A 24,032-nucleotide genomic window follows, 5' to 3' on the forward strand; every position below is an offset into this window, starting at 1 on the left:
TCAGACTACTGCAAATTTTAATAGAAAATGACAAGTTTAGAACATATGAATAGTTGAGTGACTATTTTATAATTTTTAATACTTGAGAGACTAAACAAAACAATATCATATAGTCAATGGATCATTTCGTAACTTTTAATATCGGATGACTTGATAAAATAACGCCTTATAATCGACATTTGTGTATTTTACCCTAAATTTAAAACGTAGCTTAGTTGTAACTACCCAAGTGTCAAGCACTTGACCACTGAAGTAAGAAGCCGAGAAAAGCAGACATGAGAATACTGATGTATTGCTGAAGCTCCAATGGAATGCAAGCACACCAGGAGGATCCAAGAAAGGAATCATAAAACCAGAAAAGCAAAGTGATTGGTTGTCTTCCACATTAACCTGTAAAGCAAATTCACAACTTCCGGTGAGAAATTGTGAAAAAATTCAGTAACATAATTAATATAATGGAAGAGAACGATGGACCGTAGGAAGGGCGTGCGGGGACGGTTACTCTATGAAAATTTTAATTTTTTTTACTCGGTAAAAATATGATTTTATTTAAATTAAAAGACCGAGATAGGGCCCTCATTAAAACCTCCTAATCCTAAGTGAGGAAAAGTACACCCTATCAAGGCAAGATAACTACAACACAACTCGAAACATAATCACCCAACAACAAAGCTCAACAGCAAACAATAACAAAAACTATTAATCCTCCTCATGGCAATCACGCGAGCACGAGAACAACACTACTGACTCAACTTCCCTTCTTTCGCCAACTGATCCGCTAACCTATTCCTTCTCATGGGACATACATAACCTTCACCTAGGAATATTGAGACAGTTTATCAAACTCATCGAAAGTATCTCACCAACGCCAAGGACGGGTTACAAACCATCAACGCCACTTGGAATCTGTTCAACTTACTTATCCTTGAATTGAAAAGAGTTAAGCAATTCACCTTGAAAACAGGCTCACTTAGCGGACAAAGCATTTGAATGAAGTGTGTAGCAACTCCAAAAATTTTCATCTTCCAACTACATTGTTGCATTCGAACAACAAAAATAATGTTGACACTATTCCCCAATAATTCTTCAACTTTCAACTACACGCTGCTTAGACTTCAAAGAAAAACATCCTCAAACCCCCAAAACCAGCTTCAACAATGGCTACATGATCCACTAATCCCCCAATAATCCACCCGCTTCAGCTTTGGCTTACTCCATAGCAGCAATCGACCCAAAACCAGCTTCAGCAATGGCTACATGATCCGCTATTCCCCAATAAATCAACCCACCTCAGCTTTGCTTACTCCAAAGCAGCAATCGACAATTAAAAATGCTACAATTACCACATAACCAAAAAACCACAGACCACAAAACCTCAATATACAAACTTACCCTCAACACTAAACCCCAACTAAGAATCCTTACACACTTTTATCACTACACCACCAGAATCGACTTTGCTGACAAAACAACCTCTTGTCAATTGAAACATCTTTAGAGCCTAATAAATCTCTTCAACAACAAAAGTTCATTCCAAAGCATTACTTGCTCAGAAACGATACACAGTCCGAATACACAAAAAGAAGGAAACATACCAATTTAATGCTAAGTTCCCTGCGCTTCCAACAGAACTTGATTCCTAAATTAAGAAACGATATCCACCCAAAAGCGACAAAAGCCAGACTCGTTTAATGCCTCAACATCACACTCATGTAGCAACACATCTCTACTCTAACTCCTACAATAACAGCATCAAACAATATACTTTCCTCCCACCTTAAACGACTAACAACCTAGAGAGGATTATCATCACAGAACTACTAACTGCCGGACCCTAACACCATTCAAACCGCTTTAGTTTATTTTTAACAATGCTAATTTCTTCACCACGTCAAGCTCTTCGCGATTATTGGATTCCTAGATTTTTTTCCCAAGCCAAAGTTTCCTCGGCTTCTTTTGTCATGGTCCTAGAAGGGGAATTAGGGATTAGGGGTGAAGAATTAGGGATTGGTGATGAGAGAATGGGGGATTGAGAAATGGGGAATTCGAAATTACCTGGCTCTTTATCTGGTGCTAGCGTGGGCAATTGGACTAAGGAGGATACTGGGCTAAGGAGGACATCTGAGCTGAAGGAAGTTAGAAACAATGATGAAATCGGGCCATAGCTGAGCTGGACAGGAACGATTATTTTGTTAGAAAGAATCTTACAGCTGTAACTAAATAATTGAGCAAACTGAGCAATATATAGAATGTAATGGAAAAAAAATTGAAGATTATGAATGAAAATACTGGGAACTTCTTTCTGTAACCTACTTCTTTTCTCTATTTCTTCAACCCTTTCTCGCCATTTCAGGTGGAAACCTGACATTTGGTAATCAGATTCTGGTTAGTGATCCTAAGAATTTTTCACGCTGGGTAAGACAAAGAAAATGCAGAAGACTGGAACCACAGAGACACCAGAACAATCAGTGGAAGCTGGGAATGAAGAGACCTTACCATCTTGGTGGGCTGGTCAGAAAAGTGAGCTGGAAGCAAGGATACAACATTGGAAACTGGAGTGATTGAGAATAGAGATATTTGCAGAGAATTTTGCATGGTGAGCCAGGCAGCTGAGGAAAAGGATCACCTTTGTCTGATAAAGGTCGATTGGCAAGCAGCTGTAGATCAAACTAAACAGGGAGGTAAGCAACCATGCTTAATAATAGTTCTTATGAGCATGAGAAATACACTTTCAAGAAAGATGAACCTGGAATATTATCATCTAGACCTGCTGTTATTCCTCAAAATTGTGAAAGCTACTTAATAATATTATGGATGTGCAAAAGTTGAAAAAGAAGAAATACAGTGGACTTAGGGAGTCATCTATTGGTGGAGAGGGTCAGTCAATTATGTTTTCAGGCCTAAAATAGAAATTCAGATGTTTGATGGAACAAACCCAAGAGGTTGGGTAAGAAAATGTCAGAAATATTTTTCCATCTTTAGGTACCTGAATTCAGAAAGTAAATATATACAATGTACTTAACTGGAAAGGCTGAGACTTGGTTTGATGGTTATATAACCCAGAAGCAAAGGTGAACTGGCATGAGTTTACAGCAGATATATGTCATCAGAGATTTTGTGATCAGAATTGTAATGCATTGTGGAGAAGTTTAACAATGATCAAAAGAACTCTGTAGAAGAGTATCATGAGAAGTTTGAGGGATGAGATCTTATATGTTTAGTACAGCCCATTCTTGGAGGAGGGTATTTTGTTTCTAGTTTCCTGAGTGGATTGAAAGAAATTAGCACAGGGTTAAAATTCATAATCCCACAACTTTAGCCACTGCTTTTAGATTGGCTAAATTAGTTGAATTGACCTGGGAAGTGGAAAGCAGAAACTGAGGTTTCAGCCTAGAGCAGTATCTACAGGACAAACCTCACTACAAGGTCCCTACTACTAATTGGAACCAATCACAAAAAGGTACTGCCCAGAATTTGAATCAGAGTAAACAATCATTGGTAGAATATAGAAGGACACATGGACTATGTTACAAATGTGGAGAAAATTTAGTCAAGGACACCAATGTAAGGTCAAGCAGTTAATTTAATGGAGAGTCAGAGGATATAGGAGAGTTTGAAATTCTGGAAACAGGAAATAATGAGGCTATGGCAACAGATCTTGTAGAAGAGCTGGAAATTTCTATAAATGCTATAACAGGGCAGACAGGCCACCATACATTGAGGATTCTAGGGCACATATCTGGTAAACCTCTAACATTCTCATAGATAGTGGAAGCACACACAGCTTTATAACTGGTCAATGGTCCAAAAAAAGAGTGGAATTGGAGCAAACTCATCCTCTGACCATTACAGTTGCTAATGGTGAAAAGTTGTACAGTTCAGCCATGAGTAAAAAGTTAAAATGGGGAATGCAGGGATCTCAATTTGAACATGACTTCAGAGTTCTAACTCTAGAAGTGATATGGTTCTAGGAGTGGATTGGATGAAAGGTATAGTCCATTACTTATGGATTTCAATAATATGACCTTGAGTTCTAAAAAAGATGGGGAAGAGATTACTTTAAGTGGAAAACACAATTCACCTACTGTCAAAGTGATATCAAACAGTAAGTTGCTGAAATTGATGGGAAAAAACAATGATATATCAGGGGAAATTTTTATGTTAAGTGGAGAAGTTAGTACTAATATGGTACCTGTTGAATTACATAGTTTATTGGAGGAGTATTCAGCTGTTTTTGAGGAACCAAAAGGGATGCCACCTCCAAGAGAACATGATCATTCTATTACACTCAAAGAAGGTACAGAAGTAGTGAACATTAGGCCCTACAGGATGCCCTACCATCAGAAGTCAGAAGTGGAGAAACAAATTAAGGAAATGATGTCCTCTTCCATAATTCAGACAAGTAAAAGCCCATTTGCTTCTCCTTTCTTGTTGGTAAAGAAGAAGGATGGGAGTTGGAGAATGTGTATTGATTATAGGCAATTGAATGCCTTGACTATAAAAAACAAATTTCCAATTCTTGTAGTGGAATATTTGTTGGATGAGTTGACTGGAGCAGCCTATTTTTCTAAACTGGATTTAAGATCAGGGTATTAGCATATTAGAATCACTTCTGAAGACATTCATAAAACAGCATTTAAGACTCATCATGGACACTTTGAGTTTAAGGTTATGCCTTTTGGATTAACAAATGCCTCAGCCACTTTTCAGGCATTAATGAACAAGTTATTTGGTCCTTATTTAAGAAAATTTGTATTGGTTTTCTTTGATGATATACTCATATACAATTCTGATCTAAAGAACCATGTGATGCATCTTAGAACTGTTTTGGAAGTCCTCAAGCAGAATCAGTTGTTTGCTAAAAGAACAAAGTGTTTCTTTGGTCAACAGGAGGTGAAATATTTGGGCTACATTATTTCTAAGCAGGGAGTGGCTACTGATCCAGCAAAGATACAGGCAATGCAACAATGGAAGCTGCCAAAAACTCTTAAATCCTTAAGGGGTTTCCTTGGGTTGACAGGGTATTACAAGAGATTTATTAAAGGTTATGGAGAGATTGCTAAGCCTTTGACTACTATGTTAAAGAAGGACCAGTTTCAATGGACAGAGGAAAGTAAAGCTGCTTTTGAACTTTTAAACAGTGCAATGTGTCATGCTCCTGTCCTAGCATTACCTGATTTCCATAAAAGTTTCTGTTTGGAGACAGATGCAAGCTCTAGAGGGATAGGAGCAGTTGTCTCAAGAAGGCAGACCAGTGGCTTATTTAAGCATAGCTCTGAGGCCTAAACAACTGGATCTATCTATCTACGAAAATGAGTACCTAGCCATACTCATGGCTATTTCTAAATGGAGACATTACCTAGAAGGAGGGTCATTTATTATTAAAACAGACCATGAAGCTCTTAAGCATTTGCTAGAACAGAAATTAACTATTTCAATACAAAAAAGGGGCTTACAAAATTATTGGGACTGGATTATGTTATTCAGTACAGAAGGGGAAGACACAATTTGGCAACAGATGCATTATCTAGAAGAGATGAGGAGGAAGTAGAGTTACAGCAAATAACTGCTACTGTTGTCATTCCTACCTGGGTTCAAGAGGTTGAACAGAGTTATCAAAGTGATTCCCTGGTTGCAGAAATGGTGACTAAGTTAGCTATTTCCAGCCAAAAGGCAGTTGACTGGTCTTATTCCAAAAGTATCCTAAGATACAAGGGTAAGGTTTATATTGGGAACACTGGTTCTTTAAGACAACAGATTCTACAAACTCTACATGACTAACCTCAAGGTGGTCATTCAGGTATACAAGCTACCTATCATAGGGTGAAATCTTATTTTTATTGGAAAGGGATGAAAAACATGGTTAAAAACTATGTGCAACAGTGTGATATATGCCAAAGAATAAAGGATGAACATGTGTTGAAACCAGGATTATTACAACCTCTTCCAATTCCCCAACAAGCTTGGGAATTTGTTACAATGGATTTTATTGAAGGTCTCCCTACTTCTAACAGGTATAATTGTATCATGGTTATCATTGACAAGTTTACAAAGTATGCACGTTTCCTACCCTTGGTGCATCCCTTTACTGCAACAGATGTAGCTAAAATTTATTTGGACCAGGTTTATAAACTACATGGGCAACCAAAGATAGCTCTATCTGATAGAGACAAAATTTTTACCAGCCTCTTTTGGACAGAATTAATGAAGCTCCTAGGAACTACTGCCCTATTTACTACAACTTACCATCCAGAAACTGATGGTCAAACAGAGAGATTAAATCAGTGCTTAGAACAGTATTTGCGTGGGATGTGCTTTATGAAGCCTACTAATTGGAGTAAGTGGTTATCACAAGCTGAATGGTGGTATAATACAAGTTTCCATACTGCCCTGGGAACAACTCCATTTACAGCTTTGTATGGATATATTCCCCCTACTATGACATGGCTAACAGACTCTAAAGTGGCCAATGTACAACAATTACTACAAGAGAGAGATAGTATGAATACGTTCTACAAGACTAGCTAGATAGGGCACAGCAACGCATGAAACATTATGCTGATAAAAAGAGAAGTGATAGAGAGCTTCAAGTTGGTGATGAAGTTTACCTCAAATTACAACCTTACAGACAAACCTCGGTGGCCCTCAGAAAAAATTTGAAGTTGTCTGCAAGGTACTATGGACCCTACAAAGTCATCGAAAGAATTGGGTCAGTGGCTTATAAACTGCAATTGCCTGACAGTTCAAAGATACACCCTGTTTTTCATATTAGTTTGCTAAATAAGAAGATTGAGAACAAGGTATTTACCTCTCGAGATCCACCAGAGGTCAATGCGGATGGACAGCTTCGTGTTTATCCATCTCTGGTATTGGAAAAACGAATGATGAAGAAAGACAAGAAAGCAGTAACTCAATTGTTGATCCAATGGGCGAATTTGGGACCAGAAAGTGCTACCTGGGAAGACTTTACAGTGTTGAAGTCACAATTTCCTGACTTCGATCCTTGGGGACAAGCATCGACTGCAAGAGGAGGTATTGTCATGGTCTTGGAAGGGGAATTATGGATTAGGGGTGAAGAATTAGTGATTGTGATGAGAGAATGGGGGAATTGAGAAATGAATTGGGGAATTCGAAATTACCTGACTCTTTATCTGGTGCTAGCGTGGGCAATTGGACTAAGGAGGATAACTGGGCTAAGGAGGACATCTGGGCTGAAGGAAGTTAGAAACAATGATGAAATCGGGCCATAGCTGAGTTAGACAGGAACAGTTATTTTGTTAGAAAGAATCTTACAGCTGTAACTAAATAATTGAGCAAACTGAGCAATATATAGAATGTAATGGAAAAAAATGAAGATTATGAATGAAAATACTGGGAACTTTCTGTAACCTACTTCTTTTCTCTATTTCTTCAACCCTTTCTCGCCATTTCAAGTGGAAACCTGACATCTTTATACGCAGCCAACCATCTTCCTTTTAAATCTGAATCAGATAACGACCTTCCTGATAAATCTGAGAACTCCAAATCTTTTATCTTCAATTTGAGCTTCTTAATCGCTCAATCCCTTTTTCTTCTAGTTTCAATAGAACTTGATCTTGTAGTTTCAATAGAAACCCATACCTTTTCGATTTTTTGTTTTTTCTCCACTGCTCTAATTCTTGAAAGATATTATCCAAATCATCCGTGACAAAATCAACTTTGCTCGTTCCCGCCAATATAGAATATTTAGGAAGATTTTCTTCAAGTCTTTGATTCTTCAACTCATCACATTCTGAAACCCACAAATTCTTCCCAATGACTTGCTTGTCGTTAGATTCCTCACCTGCCAAACCCACGAAGCCCATGCCCTTTATATCCTTAAGAGCTCTCGATTTGTAATGGTCTATTATTTCTTTTTCGTTATCAATTGGACCCACAAGTTTGTTTTTATCTTTTGGCCCAACTGAACCAACAACCACCTTTGAAGTCGCACCAGCCACTCCTTTTAGATTCCGCACGTGATTCATAACAACATTAGTTGCAGAAGAAACTGTGCCTCTACCCATATTGAAACCAGCGTCTCCAATTTTCAAGGCACTAATCTCGACATTCTTGCCAGCTTCTCGATTGTTTTCAAAGGTCTTCTCAAGAAAAGCTTTAACCTTCCTTATTGAACCTTCGACTCTTTTTGCTTCAGCTTCAAAAGGACAGCCTGACTCCCCACCAGACTTGGATCGATTTTTGCTACCAAGTTTTTCAGTTGAAAGCCCTTCTTCAGAAGCAATCACTTCGTCGACCCAACTTGAATCTAGCTCGGCCAACCCAATCTTGTCTTCATCCTTTGACCTCTTTATGGATTCTCGATTTCCATCAGCTCGAAAAGTATCCTGAGCCGCCATAATAATTCAGCCACCACTCAATTCTGTTTCATTCGATGGCGTGTTTTCTCGGGTGAATGAAGGTCATCATTTCTATTAAATTCATTCCCAAAGCAACACGTGGTTAATGTAGCATCCCTCACCTCTTCAGTTCTCTCAACTTTAGCCGATGACGAGCCAGAGTTATCCTCTTCCGATGAGCTCATTTGGATACCCTCCTTTTGATCATTCAAACCTCCCTTCATGTTTTGTTTGATTCCCCATTGATTTGATATTTCGACATCATCTGAGATGCCAATTTCCAATACACGAATCAAGTGAATATAACTTCCAATTTCTATCTCCAATGTTTCATCAATCCTCTTATCTTGGATTGTAGGTATCAGAATCGATACATTCTCACAATCGATGGAATGATCTTCATTCTCACCTAAAGATTCAAAATTTCCCATAATTCCTTATCCTTTAGAGAATAATATGATTCCAGCATTGTAATGGGACACCCGAGGCCTTAATCCAGGTCGCCCTCTCTTTCTTATCCATCTATTCTGATTTTAACATGAAAATTTTAAATTAATATATATTTTAAATATTTTCTTTGTAATTTCAATTGATAATATGTTTTGTCTCCTAGAATTTTATAAGTTCAACCGACTATTAAAATTTATAAAATGATCATCTGATTATTTATATGTTCTAAAATCATCATTTTCTGTTAAAAAATGGATGATTTTTTGAGTTTGACTATAACATGTTGACTGAGATATGATAAAATCATATTTTAATAACGTATACGAATATTGTTATTGCCTCAAACACTAGCTCTATGACATAATATTTCAAACACTGGCTCGACGACATAATATAAGCGAACAGTCGATCTACAAAATACAACTCAAATATTTTTGAGATCAAATTTTATCATATCACAGTCAACATATTAACGTTCAACTCAGACGACTGCCAAATTTTTATCGAAAAATTATGAGTTTGAAATATATGAATAGTCGAGTGATCATTTTGTAACTTTTAATAGCCAGTGACTCAACAAAACAGTGTCCTATAATCGAGAGACCGTTTTGTAACTTATAATAGTTAGATGATTCAAAAAAGTATCGTCCCATTGTCGAGGGACCAATTGTGTACTTTACCCCTTTTTTTCTATTTTCCCCCTCTTCCCCTTTCTCGCAAGCTACATTTATTCTTGACATCCCTCTCAATTTAAAACGGCCAAATAAGCTAAGAGGGAAATGAAACATACGCCAATGCCGTCCAATTTTGTTGTTGTTGCACATTGGACCAAAGTATTTTATTGACTGCACTAGGTATTATCCATGCCAATGCTACACAAGCACCAAAGAGGCTGAATTGCAAATCAGCGACGGTTGCAATGGCAACCCCAACTGATACAACTGTTAATGCAATCACCTGAAAGATTTCATCGGAGGAAATTTTAAGATAGAGATCAAGAATTAGCTTCTCGTTTCATATCAAGAATTAGAAACGGAAAATCACCTTTGAGAAAGCGATTCTCTTCTTGTACCATATAAATTCTGCTAGGACAATCAATGGAGTAATGGCAATCTTAGCCATCTGATAAAATCCCACACTGAGGAAAGCAAATGAATTCATCTGTAAACTCAGTGTCACCCAAGAAACTGAAATTCGTAACTTAATATTTCGAGTTAATTGTATCATATGTCCTAAGTTTTAACCCTCATTTTAAATTAGTCTTTAAATTTTTGGATATTCTAATTTTTCTCTAAATTATGATTCATTTTAAATTAGTCTTTAAACTTTTAAATATTCTAACTTCATCCCTAAACTATGACCCTCTTTCTAAATTAATCCCCAAACTTTTAAATATTCAAATTTCATCCCTAAGTTGATATGTTTAAAAGTTTGAGAAATAATTTAGAATGATAGTCATAGTTTAGGAATGAAATTGGATCATTTAAAAGTTTAGAGATCAATTTAAAATGAGAGTCATGCTTTAAGGACATGATGCAATAACTCTAATATCTCACCTATTGTACTTCAAGCTGACATTAGCAAGGCCAGTGGACACAGAGTTAACCAAGCCGAAAGCAAACAAAGATGAAGGGGTCAACAGTGATGAAGGAGATGCAGGAAGGATAGAAAAGAATTTCAAAGTCGCCATTAATGCCCAGCTCACACCATAATGAATAACAGTCAGAAGTACCGGGAACTGGAACCCAACATTTTTAAGAACCTGGATGAACAAAACATGGTGGAGCATTGAAATGTTAGAATGCTTCTACATCTATAACATACAATGCAGGAAAAGACTTATCTTACATACACAAAATTAAGAACACAGACCCATTTGTTCATGAAAATGATGCCAACAGCAACCACTAAGTTGAAAGTAAGAGCAGCAAGAGGGCCACAAATCCGTCGTTGTTCATGCTTTACACTTCCGGATGAAGGCAACGTCTCATACGAAGAAGCTTCACTGTACTTTGGATATCTACCTTTTATTCCAAAGGCAAATATATTGAAATGTTCAAAGATTTATAATTTATAAATTATAGAATTTACAAATGTTAAAAAGGTGTTATTACCTCCGTTTAGGGCTGCAAATGAGACGAGATAGATCGCAAGTTATGCGAGATCAACTCGGTCATAGTCCGATCAACACTCGAATCGAATTGACTCGATTCGAACTCGAATTTGACTAAAATTTTTAATGAACCAAAACGAGTTACTTAATACTCGACTCGAAAAGCTCGCAAGCTACTCGAAAAAATAAAATATTTAAATTTTACATTTTTAAATTAAATTATTAATAATATAAATTTAAATGTATTTTTATATAAAAATAAAATATAAGACTTTCATGTATTTGAGGTTGAGTTCGATTTCGAGTCGAGCTTCAAATTTTTATTTCAAGTGGAGCTTGAAACTTTTAAGCTCATGAGCTTTCGATTTGAGTTGAGCTTCAATTTTTTATTTCAAGTTTGAGTCAAACTTGATAATTTTAGACTCGCAAATTTTTTAATCGAGTCAAACTCAACAATACTCGAACTCAACTAGGATTGTTTACATCCGTACCTCCATTGGCCAAAATGTAACAAGAGTGGGGATATGAGGTAACGGTTCCAATGGAATATGTTGATAAATAGAGTTCTAAACACAGAATGGGACTATTGTAAAGAACAAATATTTGTGTTTTACATATCAAGATGGGAGAACTAAATATGCTTAAGCTACAAATAAAGGCTAAAAGAAGACTGAGCCATACATGTAGTAACCAAGCTTACAACATTTCATCCAAAATTTCGAAATCATATAGGGTAACGTACATAGACATTGATTAACTATATGACTATTCAGACGTTCCAAATATGTCATTTTCCATTGAAAATACAATTTGATCCCAGAATCATTTTATTTTGTGGATTGACTATTCATTTATATTATGTCATCGAGTCAGTGCTCGAAAGCAATAACAGTACCAATAGATATCGTTAAAATATAATATTATTATATCTTAGTCAAAAGACTAACATTCAACTCAGACAGTCTCTAATTTTCAATAAAAAATAATAAATTTAAAACATATAAATAGTCGAGTTATCACTAGTCGGTAGTCGGAGACCAAATAAAACATCCATCTATAATCAAAAAATTATTTTATAATTTTTAATAATTGGAGAATCAACAAAGTAACGGCATATAGATAGTGAAGACTATTTATGTACCTTATCCAATTAAATAATGTAAATACTAAATACTAACAGAGTTGTCGATGGAAAATCTAACAAAAACAGAAGAAACCAAAACTGGGGGAACTAATAGCTTAACAGAAAGCAAATGTCCAAGTGAAAAGGGGAAAACGAAAGTGAAAACATAATAGTGATGTAATTACCTGGTTCGGGGTTTTGGTTCTTCACGTCTTTACCAAAGAAAAGAGACGAAATCTGATTAAGGCGATGCATATTTGGGGTTGAAGTTTTGGGGCGAAATTTGTTTTGCAAGGAGAAGACATGGAGCTGATTACCATTGCAGTGGAATTCAAAAACAAGGAATTGTTTGGAAACTGTGTGTTGACCAGCCGGCCGAGGTCTTTGTTTTTTCTTATTTTAAAACTAAAAATACCTTTTGCTCCGGCCCTTTGAGTCGAAATGTATATAATAGGCCAAAATACATAAATGATCGATTATATGGTATTATTTTGTTAAGTTTCTCGATTATTAAAAATTATAAAATAGCCTCTTATTGTATAACATTACTTTATAAAGTCTCTGACTATTGAAAGTTATAAAATTATCACTCGATTATTCATATGTTCCAAACATGTCTTTTTTCGTTTAAAAAATGAAGGTATTGTGATTTTGGACGTTAACCTCAGGTATGATAAAATATGATCCTAGAATCTCAAACGATTATCATATCTCAGTCAGCATGTTAAAATCCAACTCAAACGACCGTCAAAATTTTAACGAAAAAAGACAAATTTAGAATATATTAATAGCCAAATAATCATTTTATAACTTTTAATAATCGAATGACTCAACAAAACTACACACAATAGTCAAATGACTATCTTGTAACTTTTAATAGACGAGAATCAACAAAATGACACCCTTAGGCGAAGACCATTTGTGTAGTTTTCCCTATATATATATATATATTGAGCACTGAAGCATTGATCGCATCTATCCAGCAAGATTTAGTTCAAATTGGATAGGCTCTGCATGTATTGAGTGCTAGAACCTAGGTGGGGGGGGGGAATTGCAGGCATTTTGGGGAGTGTTGGTTCCATTGATGGCAACATGAAGAGTTATTTAGTAAATGATGGAGTAAATGATTGGAAGCATCTTAGTGAGAGATTCGAATAACATGAAAATAATATTGAGCATATGACTAACATGAATATTTGGAGTGAATTAAGAGTGAGATTAAAAACTAATTAAACACTTGATAAAGATTTACAGCAAGGAATTTCAAAAGAGATGGAGTAAATGATTGGTTTCATTTGTTTTTGTTGTAAATTGTTTACAAAGCAAAACAATAAGATTTATTTAGCAAATGATGGAGTAAATGATTGGAAGCATCTTAGTGAGAGACTCGAACAACATGAAAATAGTATTGAGCATATGACTAACATGAATATTTGGAGTGAATTAAGAGTGGGATTAAAAACTAATCAAACATTCGATAAAGATTTACAACAAGGAATTTCAAAAGAAAAAGAACGTTGAAGGCAAGTTTTAATAAGAATAGTTTTTGTTGTAAAATGTCTTGCTAAAAATAATTTAGTTTTTCGAGGATCTAGTGAGAAAATTTACGATGAGAATAATGGAAACTTTTTAGAATTAATTGAAATGATTGTTGAATTTGATTTGCCTATGCAAGACCATATTAGACGTATTCAAAATGAAAATATTCATTATCATTATCTTGGTCATAACATTCAAAATGAACTAATCTCTCTCTTGGCCCATAGTATTAGAACTTCTATTTTAAAGATCATCCATAAGGCAAAGTATTCCTCTGTTATTCTTGACTGTACCCCTGATGTAAGTCATCAAGAACAAATGACTCTAATAGTGCGATGCGTAAATATGTCAAACAACAAAGTAAAAATAGAAGAGTACTTTTTAGAGTTCTTGAAAGTGGATGATACATCTGGATTGGGGCTTTTCAATGAATTAGTAAATAAATTGCAAAACGTTGATGATGTGAGGGGCCAAGGATATGACAATGGTTCTAATATGAAAGGAAAACATATGCTTAAATATGTTTTCGACATTTTTGATATTGTAATGAATTAATATTTATTTAATTTAATAAAAACTAATTAAAATTTTATATTGCATATTTTTTTAATTTTCTTTTAAATTAGGCCCCACTTTTTAAATTTTGCCCCGGACCAAGAAAAAATCGGGACCGGCCCTGATTGATGCACACAACTTTAGCCATGAACTTAATCTCAACATGACTGATCAGTTGAGGAGAACTAATGATATAATTCTGGTGCAACGTGTGAGGAACATTTTCCCGGTAAGGGTGACGGTGATCGAGTATGGTCGTCGTTGTTGTTACACAAGCCTGAGTCGGAAACATGAGCAGATGGGGGAAGTAAGTGGAGGGAAAGAAAGAGCAGTAAATGGTTGTAATGAGGAATGGCGAATTGTAAGTTCCAATGATAGGGTTGGGGAGTACTGTGAACTTATGGCATTGCTCCACAAGGAACGCTCGGTGGGAAGCAGAGGCGGAGGAATGACTAGAATGTTACCTCATCCAACAAACTAATCTTTTCTAGGGTAAATTCCGTACTTAGTCTCCCAACTATTCTCATGATTCTATTTTGATCATTCAATCGTTTTTATTTCAAAATCATAATTAAAATTATGCTTTTATTATCCGTCATAAAAAAATTAACAGAATTACTGATGTAACAATTTTTTTATTTTCAGTGATGATGTATTATTATCTTATGATGACACGTCAATATTTAGCATTTTAACAATGGGTAGTCAAAGTATGATATTAAATAGATTGAAATTGATAAAAACATCAAAATTAATTGATTGTTCATCTCGAAGAAGGGAGAGTAAAAGCTTTTAGGTCATCAAAGAGAGACTAAATCCTTAGGACTCATTATAGAGACAAATCTCTTTAGAGTTCTTTTTAAATATAGGGTTTTGTTATATGTCTCTTTAAATAACTACCAACTTGTTACTTTAAAGAGAACCTATTCTTTAAAGGAAAATACCAGATTGATCTCGAGTCCAAGTTCCTATAAGATCGAATACAAGTTAAATTCAATTATTACATTATCAAATTCAATTCAAGTTCGGTTCATTCTCAGATCGAGTGTAAATCGAGTTCAAATCCAAAATTAGGGATATTCACTTATTGATTTTAACCGAGTTAACCGATTGAATCAAATTAATACATTTAATTCTATCAGCCACCAAATTAATTCAATCAAAGAACAATTAATTTTCTTTTAATATTTGATTAATGGTTGTTTTGGTTCAAAATCAGTTACTCAACCGAAAGTATTAAATATATTATACACTTTAAATACATATTTTAAGCTCAAACTCATTAAGAATTAATACTCAAATATTTTTTAACCACACTAGATCCATTAAATTTTCATGACCTAATTAAATTTTAACCCAAATAAAAAATATATCTATTACATATTAAATTAATCCAACTAAAAAATTCGATTAATTTGATCACCGATCAAAGTAGCCGAACGTTGTTCAATTCAATTAATATTTTCAAAAAAATTGAGTTCAGCTAACGGTTAAAGAAAAAAAAAGGAATTAACTCAATGGAAATTTGATTCTATCAATGACCGAATTAACCGTTTGAACAACTCTCCTTGAGGCTAATTGCCAATGCACAAAATGGCCATAGTTGCTCTAAACAACCCAAGAGGACAACTTAAAAAAATCTCAAACTTAGGAATTTTATATCCTACTGCTAAAATGTTCAATGAAGTATGATCAATGGGAATGCATCAAAATAACTTCAGACAGCTTTAACAAAGTAGTCAGGGATGAATAAGGCAGTTAGAGCCTGTAAATTTGTGCTAATTACAAATCGCATAAATGACACGAAAGATGCATAAGCAGACTAAAATTAAAACTAACCTCAGATTCCTGGTCCAAATGCTACAAGAGGTTGTAGCCTCCCAACAAATCTTCAAAGCAAGTGCTCCCCAAGGTTCTCATTGTTAAGACTCGAGGTCGCATCCTGGTTACACGTTCCTAAATCGTTCTTCATAAATTGCACCGATGGCGGGACGTGCATGAGTTCAAAATAGACGACAGGCTTAAATTCAGATGCTAATTACCGACTACCTCTGTCAATGCATCTGACTTGTTTTCAACGGCGTCAACCATAACAGAAGCATGCATCTGGTGTCTTCTCAGTTCTTGAGCTTCTCTTCGGTTGCTTTCGAGTATAATCATAAGAGCAGTAATGTCTGCTGGACTAACCCCACCCACTCTGCTCGCTTGACCAATAGTTTGCGGCCTGACCTGTTGGGATTAAAATTAAATTTCAGTTACGATTGAACAAGTCTAATCTGAGGAGAATCAATCTTCACAAACATTTTAACAATTTATCCTGGAAAATTCCCTCTACTGCAAACTTCTTAAAGTTTTCTATTCAATGCAGTCTGGCACAACAGGAAAAGAAATATAGTATTTTGCTGTGAAATACTTCGAAGCGCACCACAAACGCACAGACAATAACAATCATTGCCAAGTTACTCTCAACTGGCTGAATGCATAAACATGATCCCCAAAAGTAAAGGATCTCCACTACAGACCTTGGAGAGTTTTTCACGTGCTTCAAGGGACAAAGTTGTCATTGCATAGTAATCCAAGTCTTCTGGAAGTCGTCTATGCTGTTGATGGACCATCTGCAAGCAAGTAGTGTCGGATTTGACAAATAAAATAAACAAATCAAAGAAATATTGATAAATAATTTCCTCCCTATATATATATATATAGAGAGAGAGAATTAGGATCCACTTACACAGTGTAAAACTCTTTTAATTTTACACAGATTTAGGACTATTAGATAAGTGAAAATAGACTGTGGATGATACTGAATTCTTAATAAAACTGAGGCAGGAGCGGATGTACATGACTCTCTAGGGAAGACATTGCACACCCATTATTTTGAGAAAAGTGTTAAATTTAGTTTAATTTGTTATAGAAATAGAAAAAAAAATAAAAAAAATCGCATAGCCAATTTTTTTAGAATAGGATATTGAAATTTTGGACACCTATTTTTTAATTTCTAGATCCGCCACTGAATTGAGGTACTCTATTCCTCCTTCCTATGTTCATGGAGATACTTTATAGTGTTTCTTCGGATACGAAGGGGGTTTTTAATGAGACCTCCCATTTCTATCAAAAAAAATTATCTCCTTACTTTTTTTTCCAGTGAATATCTTCTCATTTTCGACTGTTAATCTCAACCGTCTATTTTCACTCATCCAAGTGTCCTAAATATGTATAAAACTAAAAAAAAATTACACTGTGTAATTGGATCCTATCTCAAATATATATATTGATGCAAAGGCGTGTTGAAAGTGGCAGATACATGGAGAGCAATGATGGCATAGAATGATGTTTGACTCTGCAACTCTAGACTCATACCTGTTGGAGCTGGATTTTTTGGCGATTAATGAAGCCTTCATACTTTATATCTATTTCGACACATTCTTTCTCTGTTCTTGATAACGATTCGTTTCCAAAACCATGCTTATCAAGAAGTTTATATTCAATGTGTGGCTTCTTTAGAAGACTCTCTAGTGTTGAAGATTCCTTCACAGGTTGACCGGAGAGATGAGAAACCTCAGCAGTAAAGTCTCTTCCTGGAAAACAACCAAAAAATGTAAGCATTTTTTTAATTCCAACAAATCACAGACTTCTATCATTGCTTCTAATACTATCAAGGCTTACATCAAGCTGAAGTTCAGATTAATGACGAAATTTGATGCAAAGAACAAAACAATCAAGCAAAATAGAAAGATGAGGCCACTGACAACATGCATGAAATTTGGCCAAACTTCCAATTTATAATTGTTTAGGAACAAGATACTCACACTAGTACGGCAACTCTATTCAATTTGGCTGGGGTTAAATTTCTCTTTTGCATTAATAAGTTCTATCATGCAAGTTCGAGAAAATTAAGGGCCAACAGTTTCATGGGAAACAAATAAAACGGTAAAGAATAACAATGATCCATAACTATATTGGATTAATCTTAGTCTATCATACAAAAAAAAAATACCACAGAAAAACAAATGTTCCCCGTGTAAGAAACCGGATCACTTCCATAAAAGTTTTCCCCTTTCCCAACTATTTATTAGTATTAAGCTTCTTCCTGATTATAATTAAAAATAAAAGTTCCTGATATAAGATGTATAATTTGCAAGCTGCAGGCTGTCGAGGGGGCTACAGATAATACAAACCTGAAACCCTGACAGTTTTCAATCGCTTTTTTTCCTCTGAAATCCTTGCTTGTTTGTCCTGGTATATTTTCCAGCGCCTATCGTTTATCAACCCAATCTCACGCCCCAAAGGTGTGAGACGACTATCCGCATTATCAGATCGAAGAAGTAACCGATGTTCTGAACGGCTATAGAAGGGAAAAGAATGAGACACAAATAGACGTGATAAATGCTAAAATCTGTGTCAATCAAACTACCAAAAGAAAGAAAAAAATGGATGATACAACTTCATAAGAGCATCACTTATAAACTAAATTGGAACTTATGAGGGAACCAAAAACCAGATTGAAATGTAGTATTGAAACTGCTTTTAATGGCTCTGGTTTGGAGAAGAATGAAATATATTCATTTAAGTTGAAACAAAAGCCAAAAATCTAAAAAACAATTAACCAAATTTATGTTTTACTGATATAAATGCTAATAATTCTAATTTAAAAGATGAATATGTAAAAACATTACTATTATACCAGTAAAAATCAAGCAGCCAAACCAATCCAAACCATGAGAATCCAGTTTGGTTTTATAAAACTTTTTACACAACTCCATTTGGTTTTGGTTTTTCCCCCTTCTTATTTCTATCCACCGAAAAGCTAAATTCTTCAATTTCGTTTGAACATAAGAAAATAAAATAGAAAAGAAACAGACAAAAAACAAACAAGCAAGTAAACCAAACCTTATACAGCTTTATTGAAAAGGATTTAATGTCAACTCAATAAAACTCTTTTAAGAGACTAATTAGGTTTTATTTGAGTGCTGACTTTAATTGTTCTCTGATTATTATCAAGTGCACTGGCAGTGGATATTTTTCCCACAAGTGGGATTAAAATGGTGACAAGTTCCCCATTCTTTTATTTTTTTAATTCTTAAATTTACTGCAAAGACACTTGCCATTATTCTATCACTGCTTGTGAAAAATATTTTACATTGGTATTGCACCAAATAGTTGTCCATAGCATTTTACATCAAATAAAAAATGATTAAATACTTTTAAATCATCTCAAACCAATATAATTATTAGCTAGGAAAGAGCCCACGAGATAATCTTATTGTCTTTTGGCCTAGATCAAGACTAACTGGTGTCGGTACATGTCCCGGTTAATTAAAAGGAAAGTTTTAAGGTTTCCCCATTCTTCTTTGTTTTTTTCAGCACCACAGAAGAATTATCTTATCTTCTCTTTTCTTCCAGCCAGTTGATAAACAAACATGGAGACTTTCCCTCACTTTCTCTATTCTTCCAGATTCAATTAAATCTTTCACAAATGAAATTTTTGAAAATTTGGATTTTGAAAGTGTCCTCATATCCACAATCATTTCCACGCATAAGTAAATTCAAATTCCTGGACTCAGCATAAAGAAGAATGTCTAATTGCCCTACCTTCAAAACTAGAGCAAACAGCAAATGGAAAAAGCATGATAAGCATAGATAACTATCATAACCAGGGATTTAGATAGAGTTCGCGGCTGCATTTTCGGTTGTGTTGCGTTTATTGCAGTTGCGGACATAACGGATGTCATAGCGGTCACTGCAGTGTCGCGGTCGTGAATTTTCTTAAAATTCGCACAACTTATCCTAAACCATAATAATTATAATTATAATTTTAAAGGGTCATTTTTAACAATTTTTAGAATGTTTTCTAAACGAAAATAACATATATATAATATAGTTTAATCATATATTAACTCAATGATAGGATAAGATAATTAATTAATAATAACATTGTGAATACATTATTATTTAAAAGAAATAAGACTATCAACATAGGAAAAACTAAAAAAAAAAAAAATAGATAAAAATAAATTACCCGTTATTATTCACTTACCAAAATCAACATATTGTAACTTAAAACTCATAAAATTAAAAATAAGCCTTTATTTATTTTTATAAAAAAAGCCTATAACATAAGTAAATAAAATATCAAATCCCAAAAATAATTAACTTATTATGTTTGTTTTGGTCCAAACCCAAAACATTAAAAGTACAAAATTAATTAACTTATTATTTGGTCTGTTTTGATCAAACCTAAAAGATTAAAATTAAAAAAATAATTATTTAAACATAAAATATAACTAAAAAATTATTAAATCCCTTCTTCTTCTGTATTGTGCATGAGTGAGAGGGGAGGCAGAAACGTAGAGCAAATTTTGTGAAAAATAGAGGTTTTTGTTTTGTTAAAATTCGTCCCTTTTCTTCTTTATTTTTTTCATGTTCTTAAATTTTCTTTGCTTGCTAGTTTGATTCCTACCAAAAAAACCTTACTTTACTGTTGCATGTTACACCAAAAGAAAAGCAAGAAGAAAGAAAAAATAATCAGGTACTTCTCCTCAAAGTGAGACTTTTTTCTGATTTTGTTTGATTTTGAGTTTGGAGAATAAAATTTGAGAGAAAAATTGAAGTTTTATTTTGAGTTTGCTGTTGATGTAATGGAAAATAATGGGAATAAAGAGCCGTTATCGCCGGGATAGGCCGTTACCCGTTAAGTTAAGGCCGCTATCGGCCATTATTGGTGGCATTCCCATGTCACACTGATTTTTTTAACAATATCGGTTTCGGATGGCGGCGCTACCACGAAATAGCGGCCGCAATAGCGTTTTCGTTCCGCTAATTGAAACCCTGGTCATAACCGACTGAATCTGGAGTTGCTTACCTGGTTAACATTCGATAAGGCTCTCGAAGATCCTTAGTGACCAGATCATCAATCAATGTTCCAACATAACTGCTTTCCCTCTCAAGAACAATAAGGGGCTTCCCATCCGAATGTCTAGCAGCATTGATACCAGAAATGATTCCCTGTTTAAAATATTATTTTAAAAAACTGAAATAATAGAAAGAGCCAAAAGAATTTCTTGCCATTTAATACAGAAATTTTCAAAAAGTGAATAGAAAATCTGTTTTGAATTGAGGAAGGCACCCTAATGTACAGAAGAAAGTTAGAAAATTAAAAATATAAACCTGTGCAGCAGCTTCTTCATAGCCAGTGGTTCCATTTATCTGACCAGAGAAGAATAAACCTTCAATTTTCTTTGTCATAAGAGACCTAGAGCACTGATGAGCTGGTAGATAATCGTATTCAACAGCATATGCAGGTCTTAACATTGAACAGTTCTCAAGTCCAGGCAAAGTTCTCAAGAGTGGCAACTGTAATCTTTCTGGTAAACCAGTTGAGAAACCCTGTTAAGTTGATTAAAAAAAAATAAACCATTTATGTTAAAGAGAAGTACAAGAATTTACTTGATAAGCACATACTAAAAAGCAACATGTGACTATTAATATGATAAAATGGACAATTCAACACATCTGCAGCATGTTTAAACAATGAATACAACTATAATAGAAAAAGAAAACCTGAAATAGAACAATTATAACACAACCCAATGTAGCATTCTAGTTACATGAATGAAAATAATTTCAAAACCTTGGTAGAAAAAGATTTTTCAAATAGAAATATTTTAGTCAACACTTCCAACTAATAAAAGCAATGTGGAACAAACATAAGAATTTCCTAGGATACCCATCATAGGACAGCCCAACATAGAAACTAAGATACCCTTCGTACGAAAGCCCAAAATAGAAACAAAGCATATCGTAGTGGAGACCTTATTTATTGTGTGGACACTTCCAAATACGTATTGACCACGAGAGTTTGAAGTATTTTCTTGATCACAGAATTTCTTCTACTGAACAACAGAGATGGGTTACTAAGCTATTAGGCTCTGATTATGAGATTCATTATAGGAAGGGAAGTGAAAAGCTTGTTGCTGACGCACTTTCTCACCTTTCGGAGCAAGTAGAACTGATGGTAATATCCACTCTCACTTGTGATACACTTGAAGTAATCAGAAGCGAGTGGCTGAAGGATACTGAAATTTTTACATGTTCTCAAAAAGTTGGAAGATCCTGATTTGGTTCCTAATTATAGTTAAAATTCCATAGATTTGCACCATAAGGGACGAATTGTTTTGACTTCAAAATCTTTGTCAGAATCTTACCCTAAAAGAATTCCATTCGTTCCCAACTACAGGTCTTTCTGGCTTTCTTCGAACATATTGATGCATTAGACAACTTTTTTACTGAAAAGGTAAGAAGAACACCATTGAGCAGTTTGTTGTCGAATGTGATGTTTGCCAACGTAATAAAAAAGAGAGAGTTGTTACTTCTGGTTTACTTCAACCTCTATTGATTCTTGAGGAGGCTTAGATTGATATATCTATGGATTTCATTGATGGTCTTCTGATATCTCAAGGAAAAAAACTATTGTCTTTGTGTTGTGAATCATCATAAAGTATGCTTGTTTCTGAGTTATTCGACATCCTTATACTGTCGCAACAGTTGATCAAGACAAGGTATTTACCAGTACATTTTGGAAAGAACTTTTTCACTTACAAGATACTCAAGTGAATGAGTATTGTTTATCATCCACAAATTGATGGGCAAACAGAACTATCTTCGATGTTTCGCAGGTGACAAGCCAAAAGATTGGCTTAAGTGACCACCATGGGCAGAACGGTGGTACAATATCACATATCACTCTTCCATAAGGCTGACTTCATTTGAAGCAGTTTATAGTTGACTTCCTCCTATGATTGCTAAATGCATGTTCGGTTCTTCTAAAGTCGATCAAGTAGATGGGAAATGTGTGATAGAGATAAGGTGATCAAACTTCTAAAAGAAAATCTAGTTGTTGCACCGGCTCGAATGAAGGAAGAAGCAGATAGATACAGAAGTGAACGGTTGTCATTTGAAGCGTATTGTGAAACATCGCAGATATTCCACTACTGAAATACTTGTTCAATGGACTAATTTAACGGTTGAAGATGCTACTTGGGAGTCCTACAAATCGTTGAAAGAGAAATATCCCGTGTTCGTGGCTGCTCACTGTTTTGAAGAGACGAGGAATGATAGGATCCTTGATTTTAGGAATTTATTATTTTAAATAATTTTTTTTTGATAAGATTATTTTAAATAATTGATTCCTTAATCTTATGAATTTATATTAGAATATTTAATTTCCTTAAATGTTTTCTATTTCCTTGTTCGAGAACCCTAATTCTTGGTCATCAAAGATTATAAATCCTATAAATATGGAATGCCCAATGGTTTTTTTCTCAAGCAATAAAATATAACAAAAAAGCTTGTGGAAACTTTTTGGAGGTTGATCTTCTTGAATTGATCAATTTTTTTATAGAACCCTATGTTCTTATCAACTTTCCTATTAATAAAGGCAGCGTAGAATAAAAAAGAAATAAATTTTCATGACACCCTTCGTTACTTTCTCAACCCATTTTCCAGGCCCAAGTATCTATAAAGGAAAACTCCCCAAGTAAATGAGAAAAGGGAATCATCACGTCAAAAGGCATAACTAAGCAATCATCCACTAATTGACCCCATATTATTTGTAAATGAGGCACAAAAGCATTACCTGCACATAGAGCTCCGGCACAGTTCGACCCTCTGGTTCAAGAAAAATCTGATGAGACTCTTTGTCTTGAAATCTCACAATCTAAAGAACAAATGCGAAACATGTAAAACAAAAAAAGAAACTAAATTACATTATTTGAAAAATTCTAATTCAAATGCAAACAGAAATGGCTTCTTTTCTAATTTTCTTGAAAAATGTTATCAGCAAATAAGATTGAGCCAACAATGCAACAGCATACTA

The 24,032-nt window shown here is 34.7% G+C and overlaps 1 protein-coding gene and 1 pseudogene across 1 annotated transcript in view; both read right to left on the reverse strand.

Moving 5' to 3' along the window:
- Positions 1 to 232: 232 nt before the first annotated feature.
- Positions 233 to 12,423, reverse strand: LOC120174870 (annotated as a pseudogene).
- Positions 12,424 to 15,795: 3,372 nt separating this feature from the next.
- Positions 15,796 to 24,032, reverse strand: part of LOC120168838 (tRNA uridine 5-carboxymethylaminomethyl modification enzyme MnmG-like) — a 35,381-nt gene continuing 27,144 nt past the window's right edge. The window contains 7 exon segments of the mRNA XM_039177144.1: positions 15,796 to 16,387; positions 16,681 to 16,773; positions 17,519 to 17,736; positions 18,337 to 18,503; positions 21,021 to 21,163; positions 21,326 to 21,544; positions 23,793 to 23,873. Coding sequence (XP_039033075.1) covers positions 16,193 to 16,387; positions 16,681 to 16,773; positions 17,519 to 17,736; positions 18,337 to 18,503; positions 21,021 to 21,163; positions 21,326 to 21,544; positions 23,793 to 23,873 — 1,116 coding nt within the window. The 3' untranslated portion in view covers positions 15,796 to 16,192.

The sequence above is a fragment of the Hibiscus syriacus genome, unplaced genomic scaffold (assembly GCF_006381635.1).
Source record: "Hibiscus syriacus cultivar Baekdansim isolate YM2019G1 unplaced genomic scaffold, ASM638163v2 tig00000329_pilon, whole genome shotgun sequence".
Classification (NCBI taxonomy): domain Eukaryota; kingdom Viridiplantae; phylum Streptophyta; class Magnoliopsida; order Malvales; family Malvaceae; genus Hibiscus; species Hibiscus syriacus.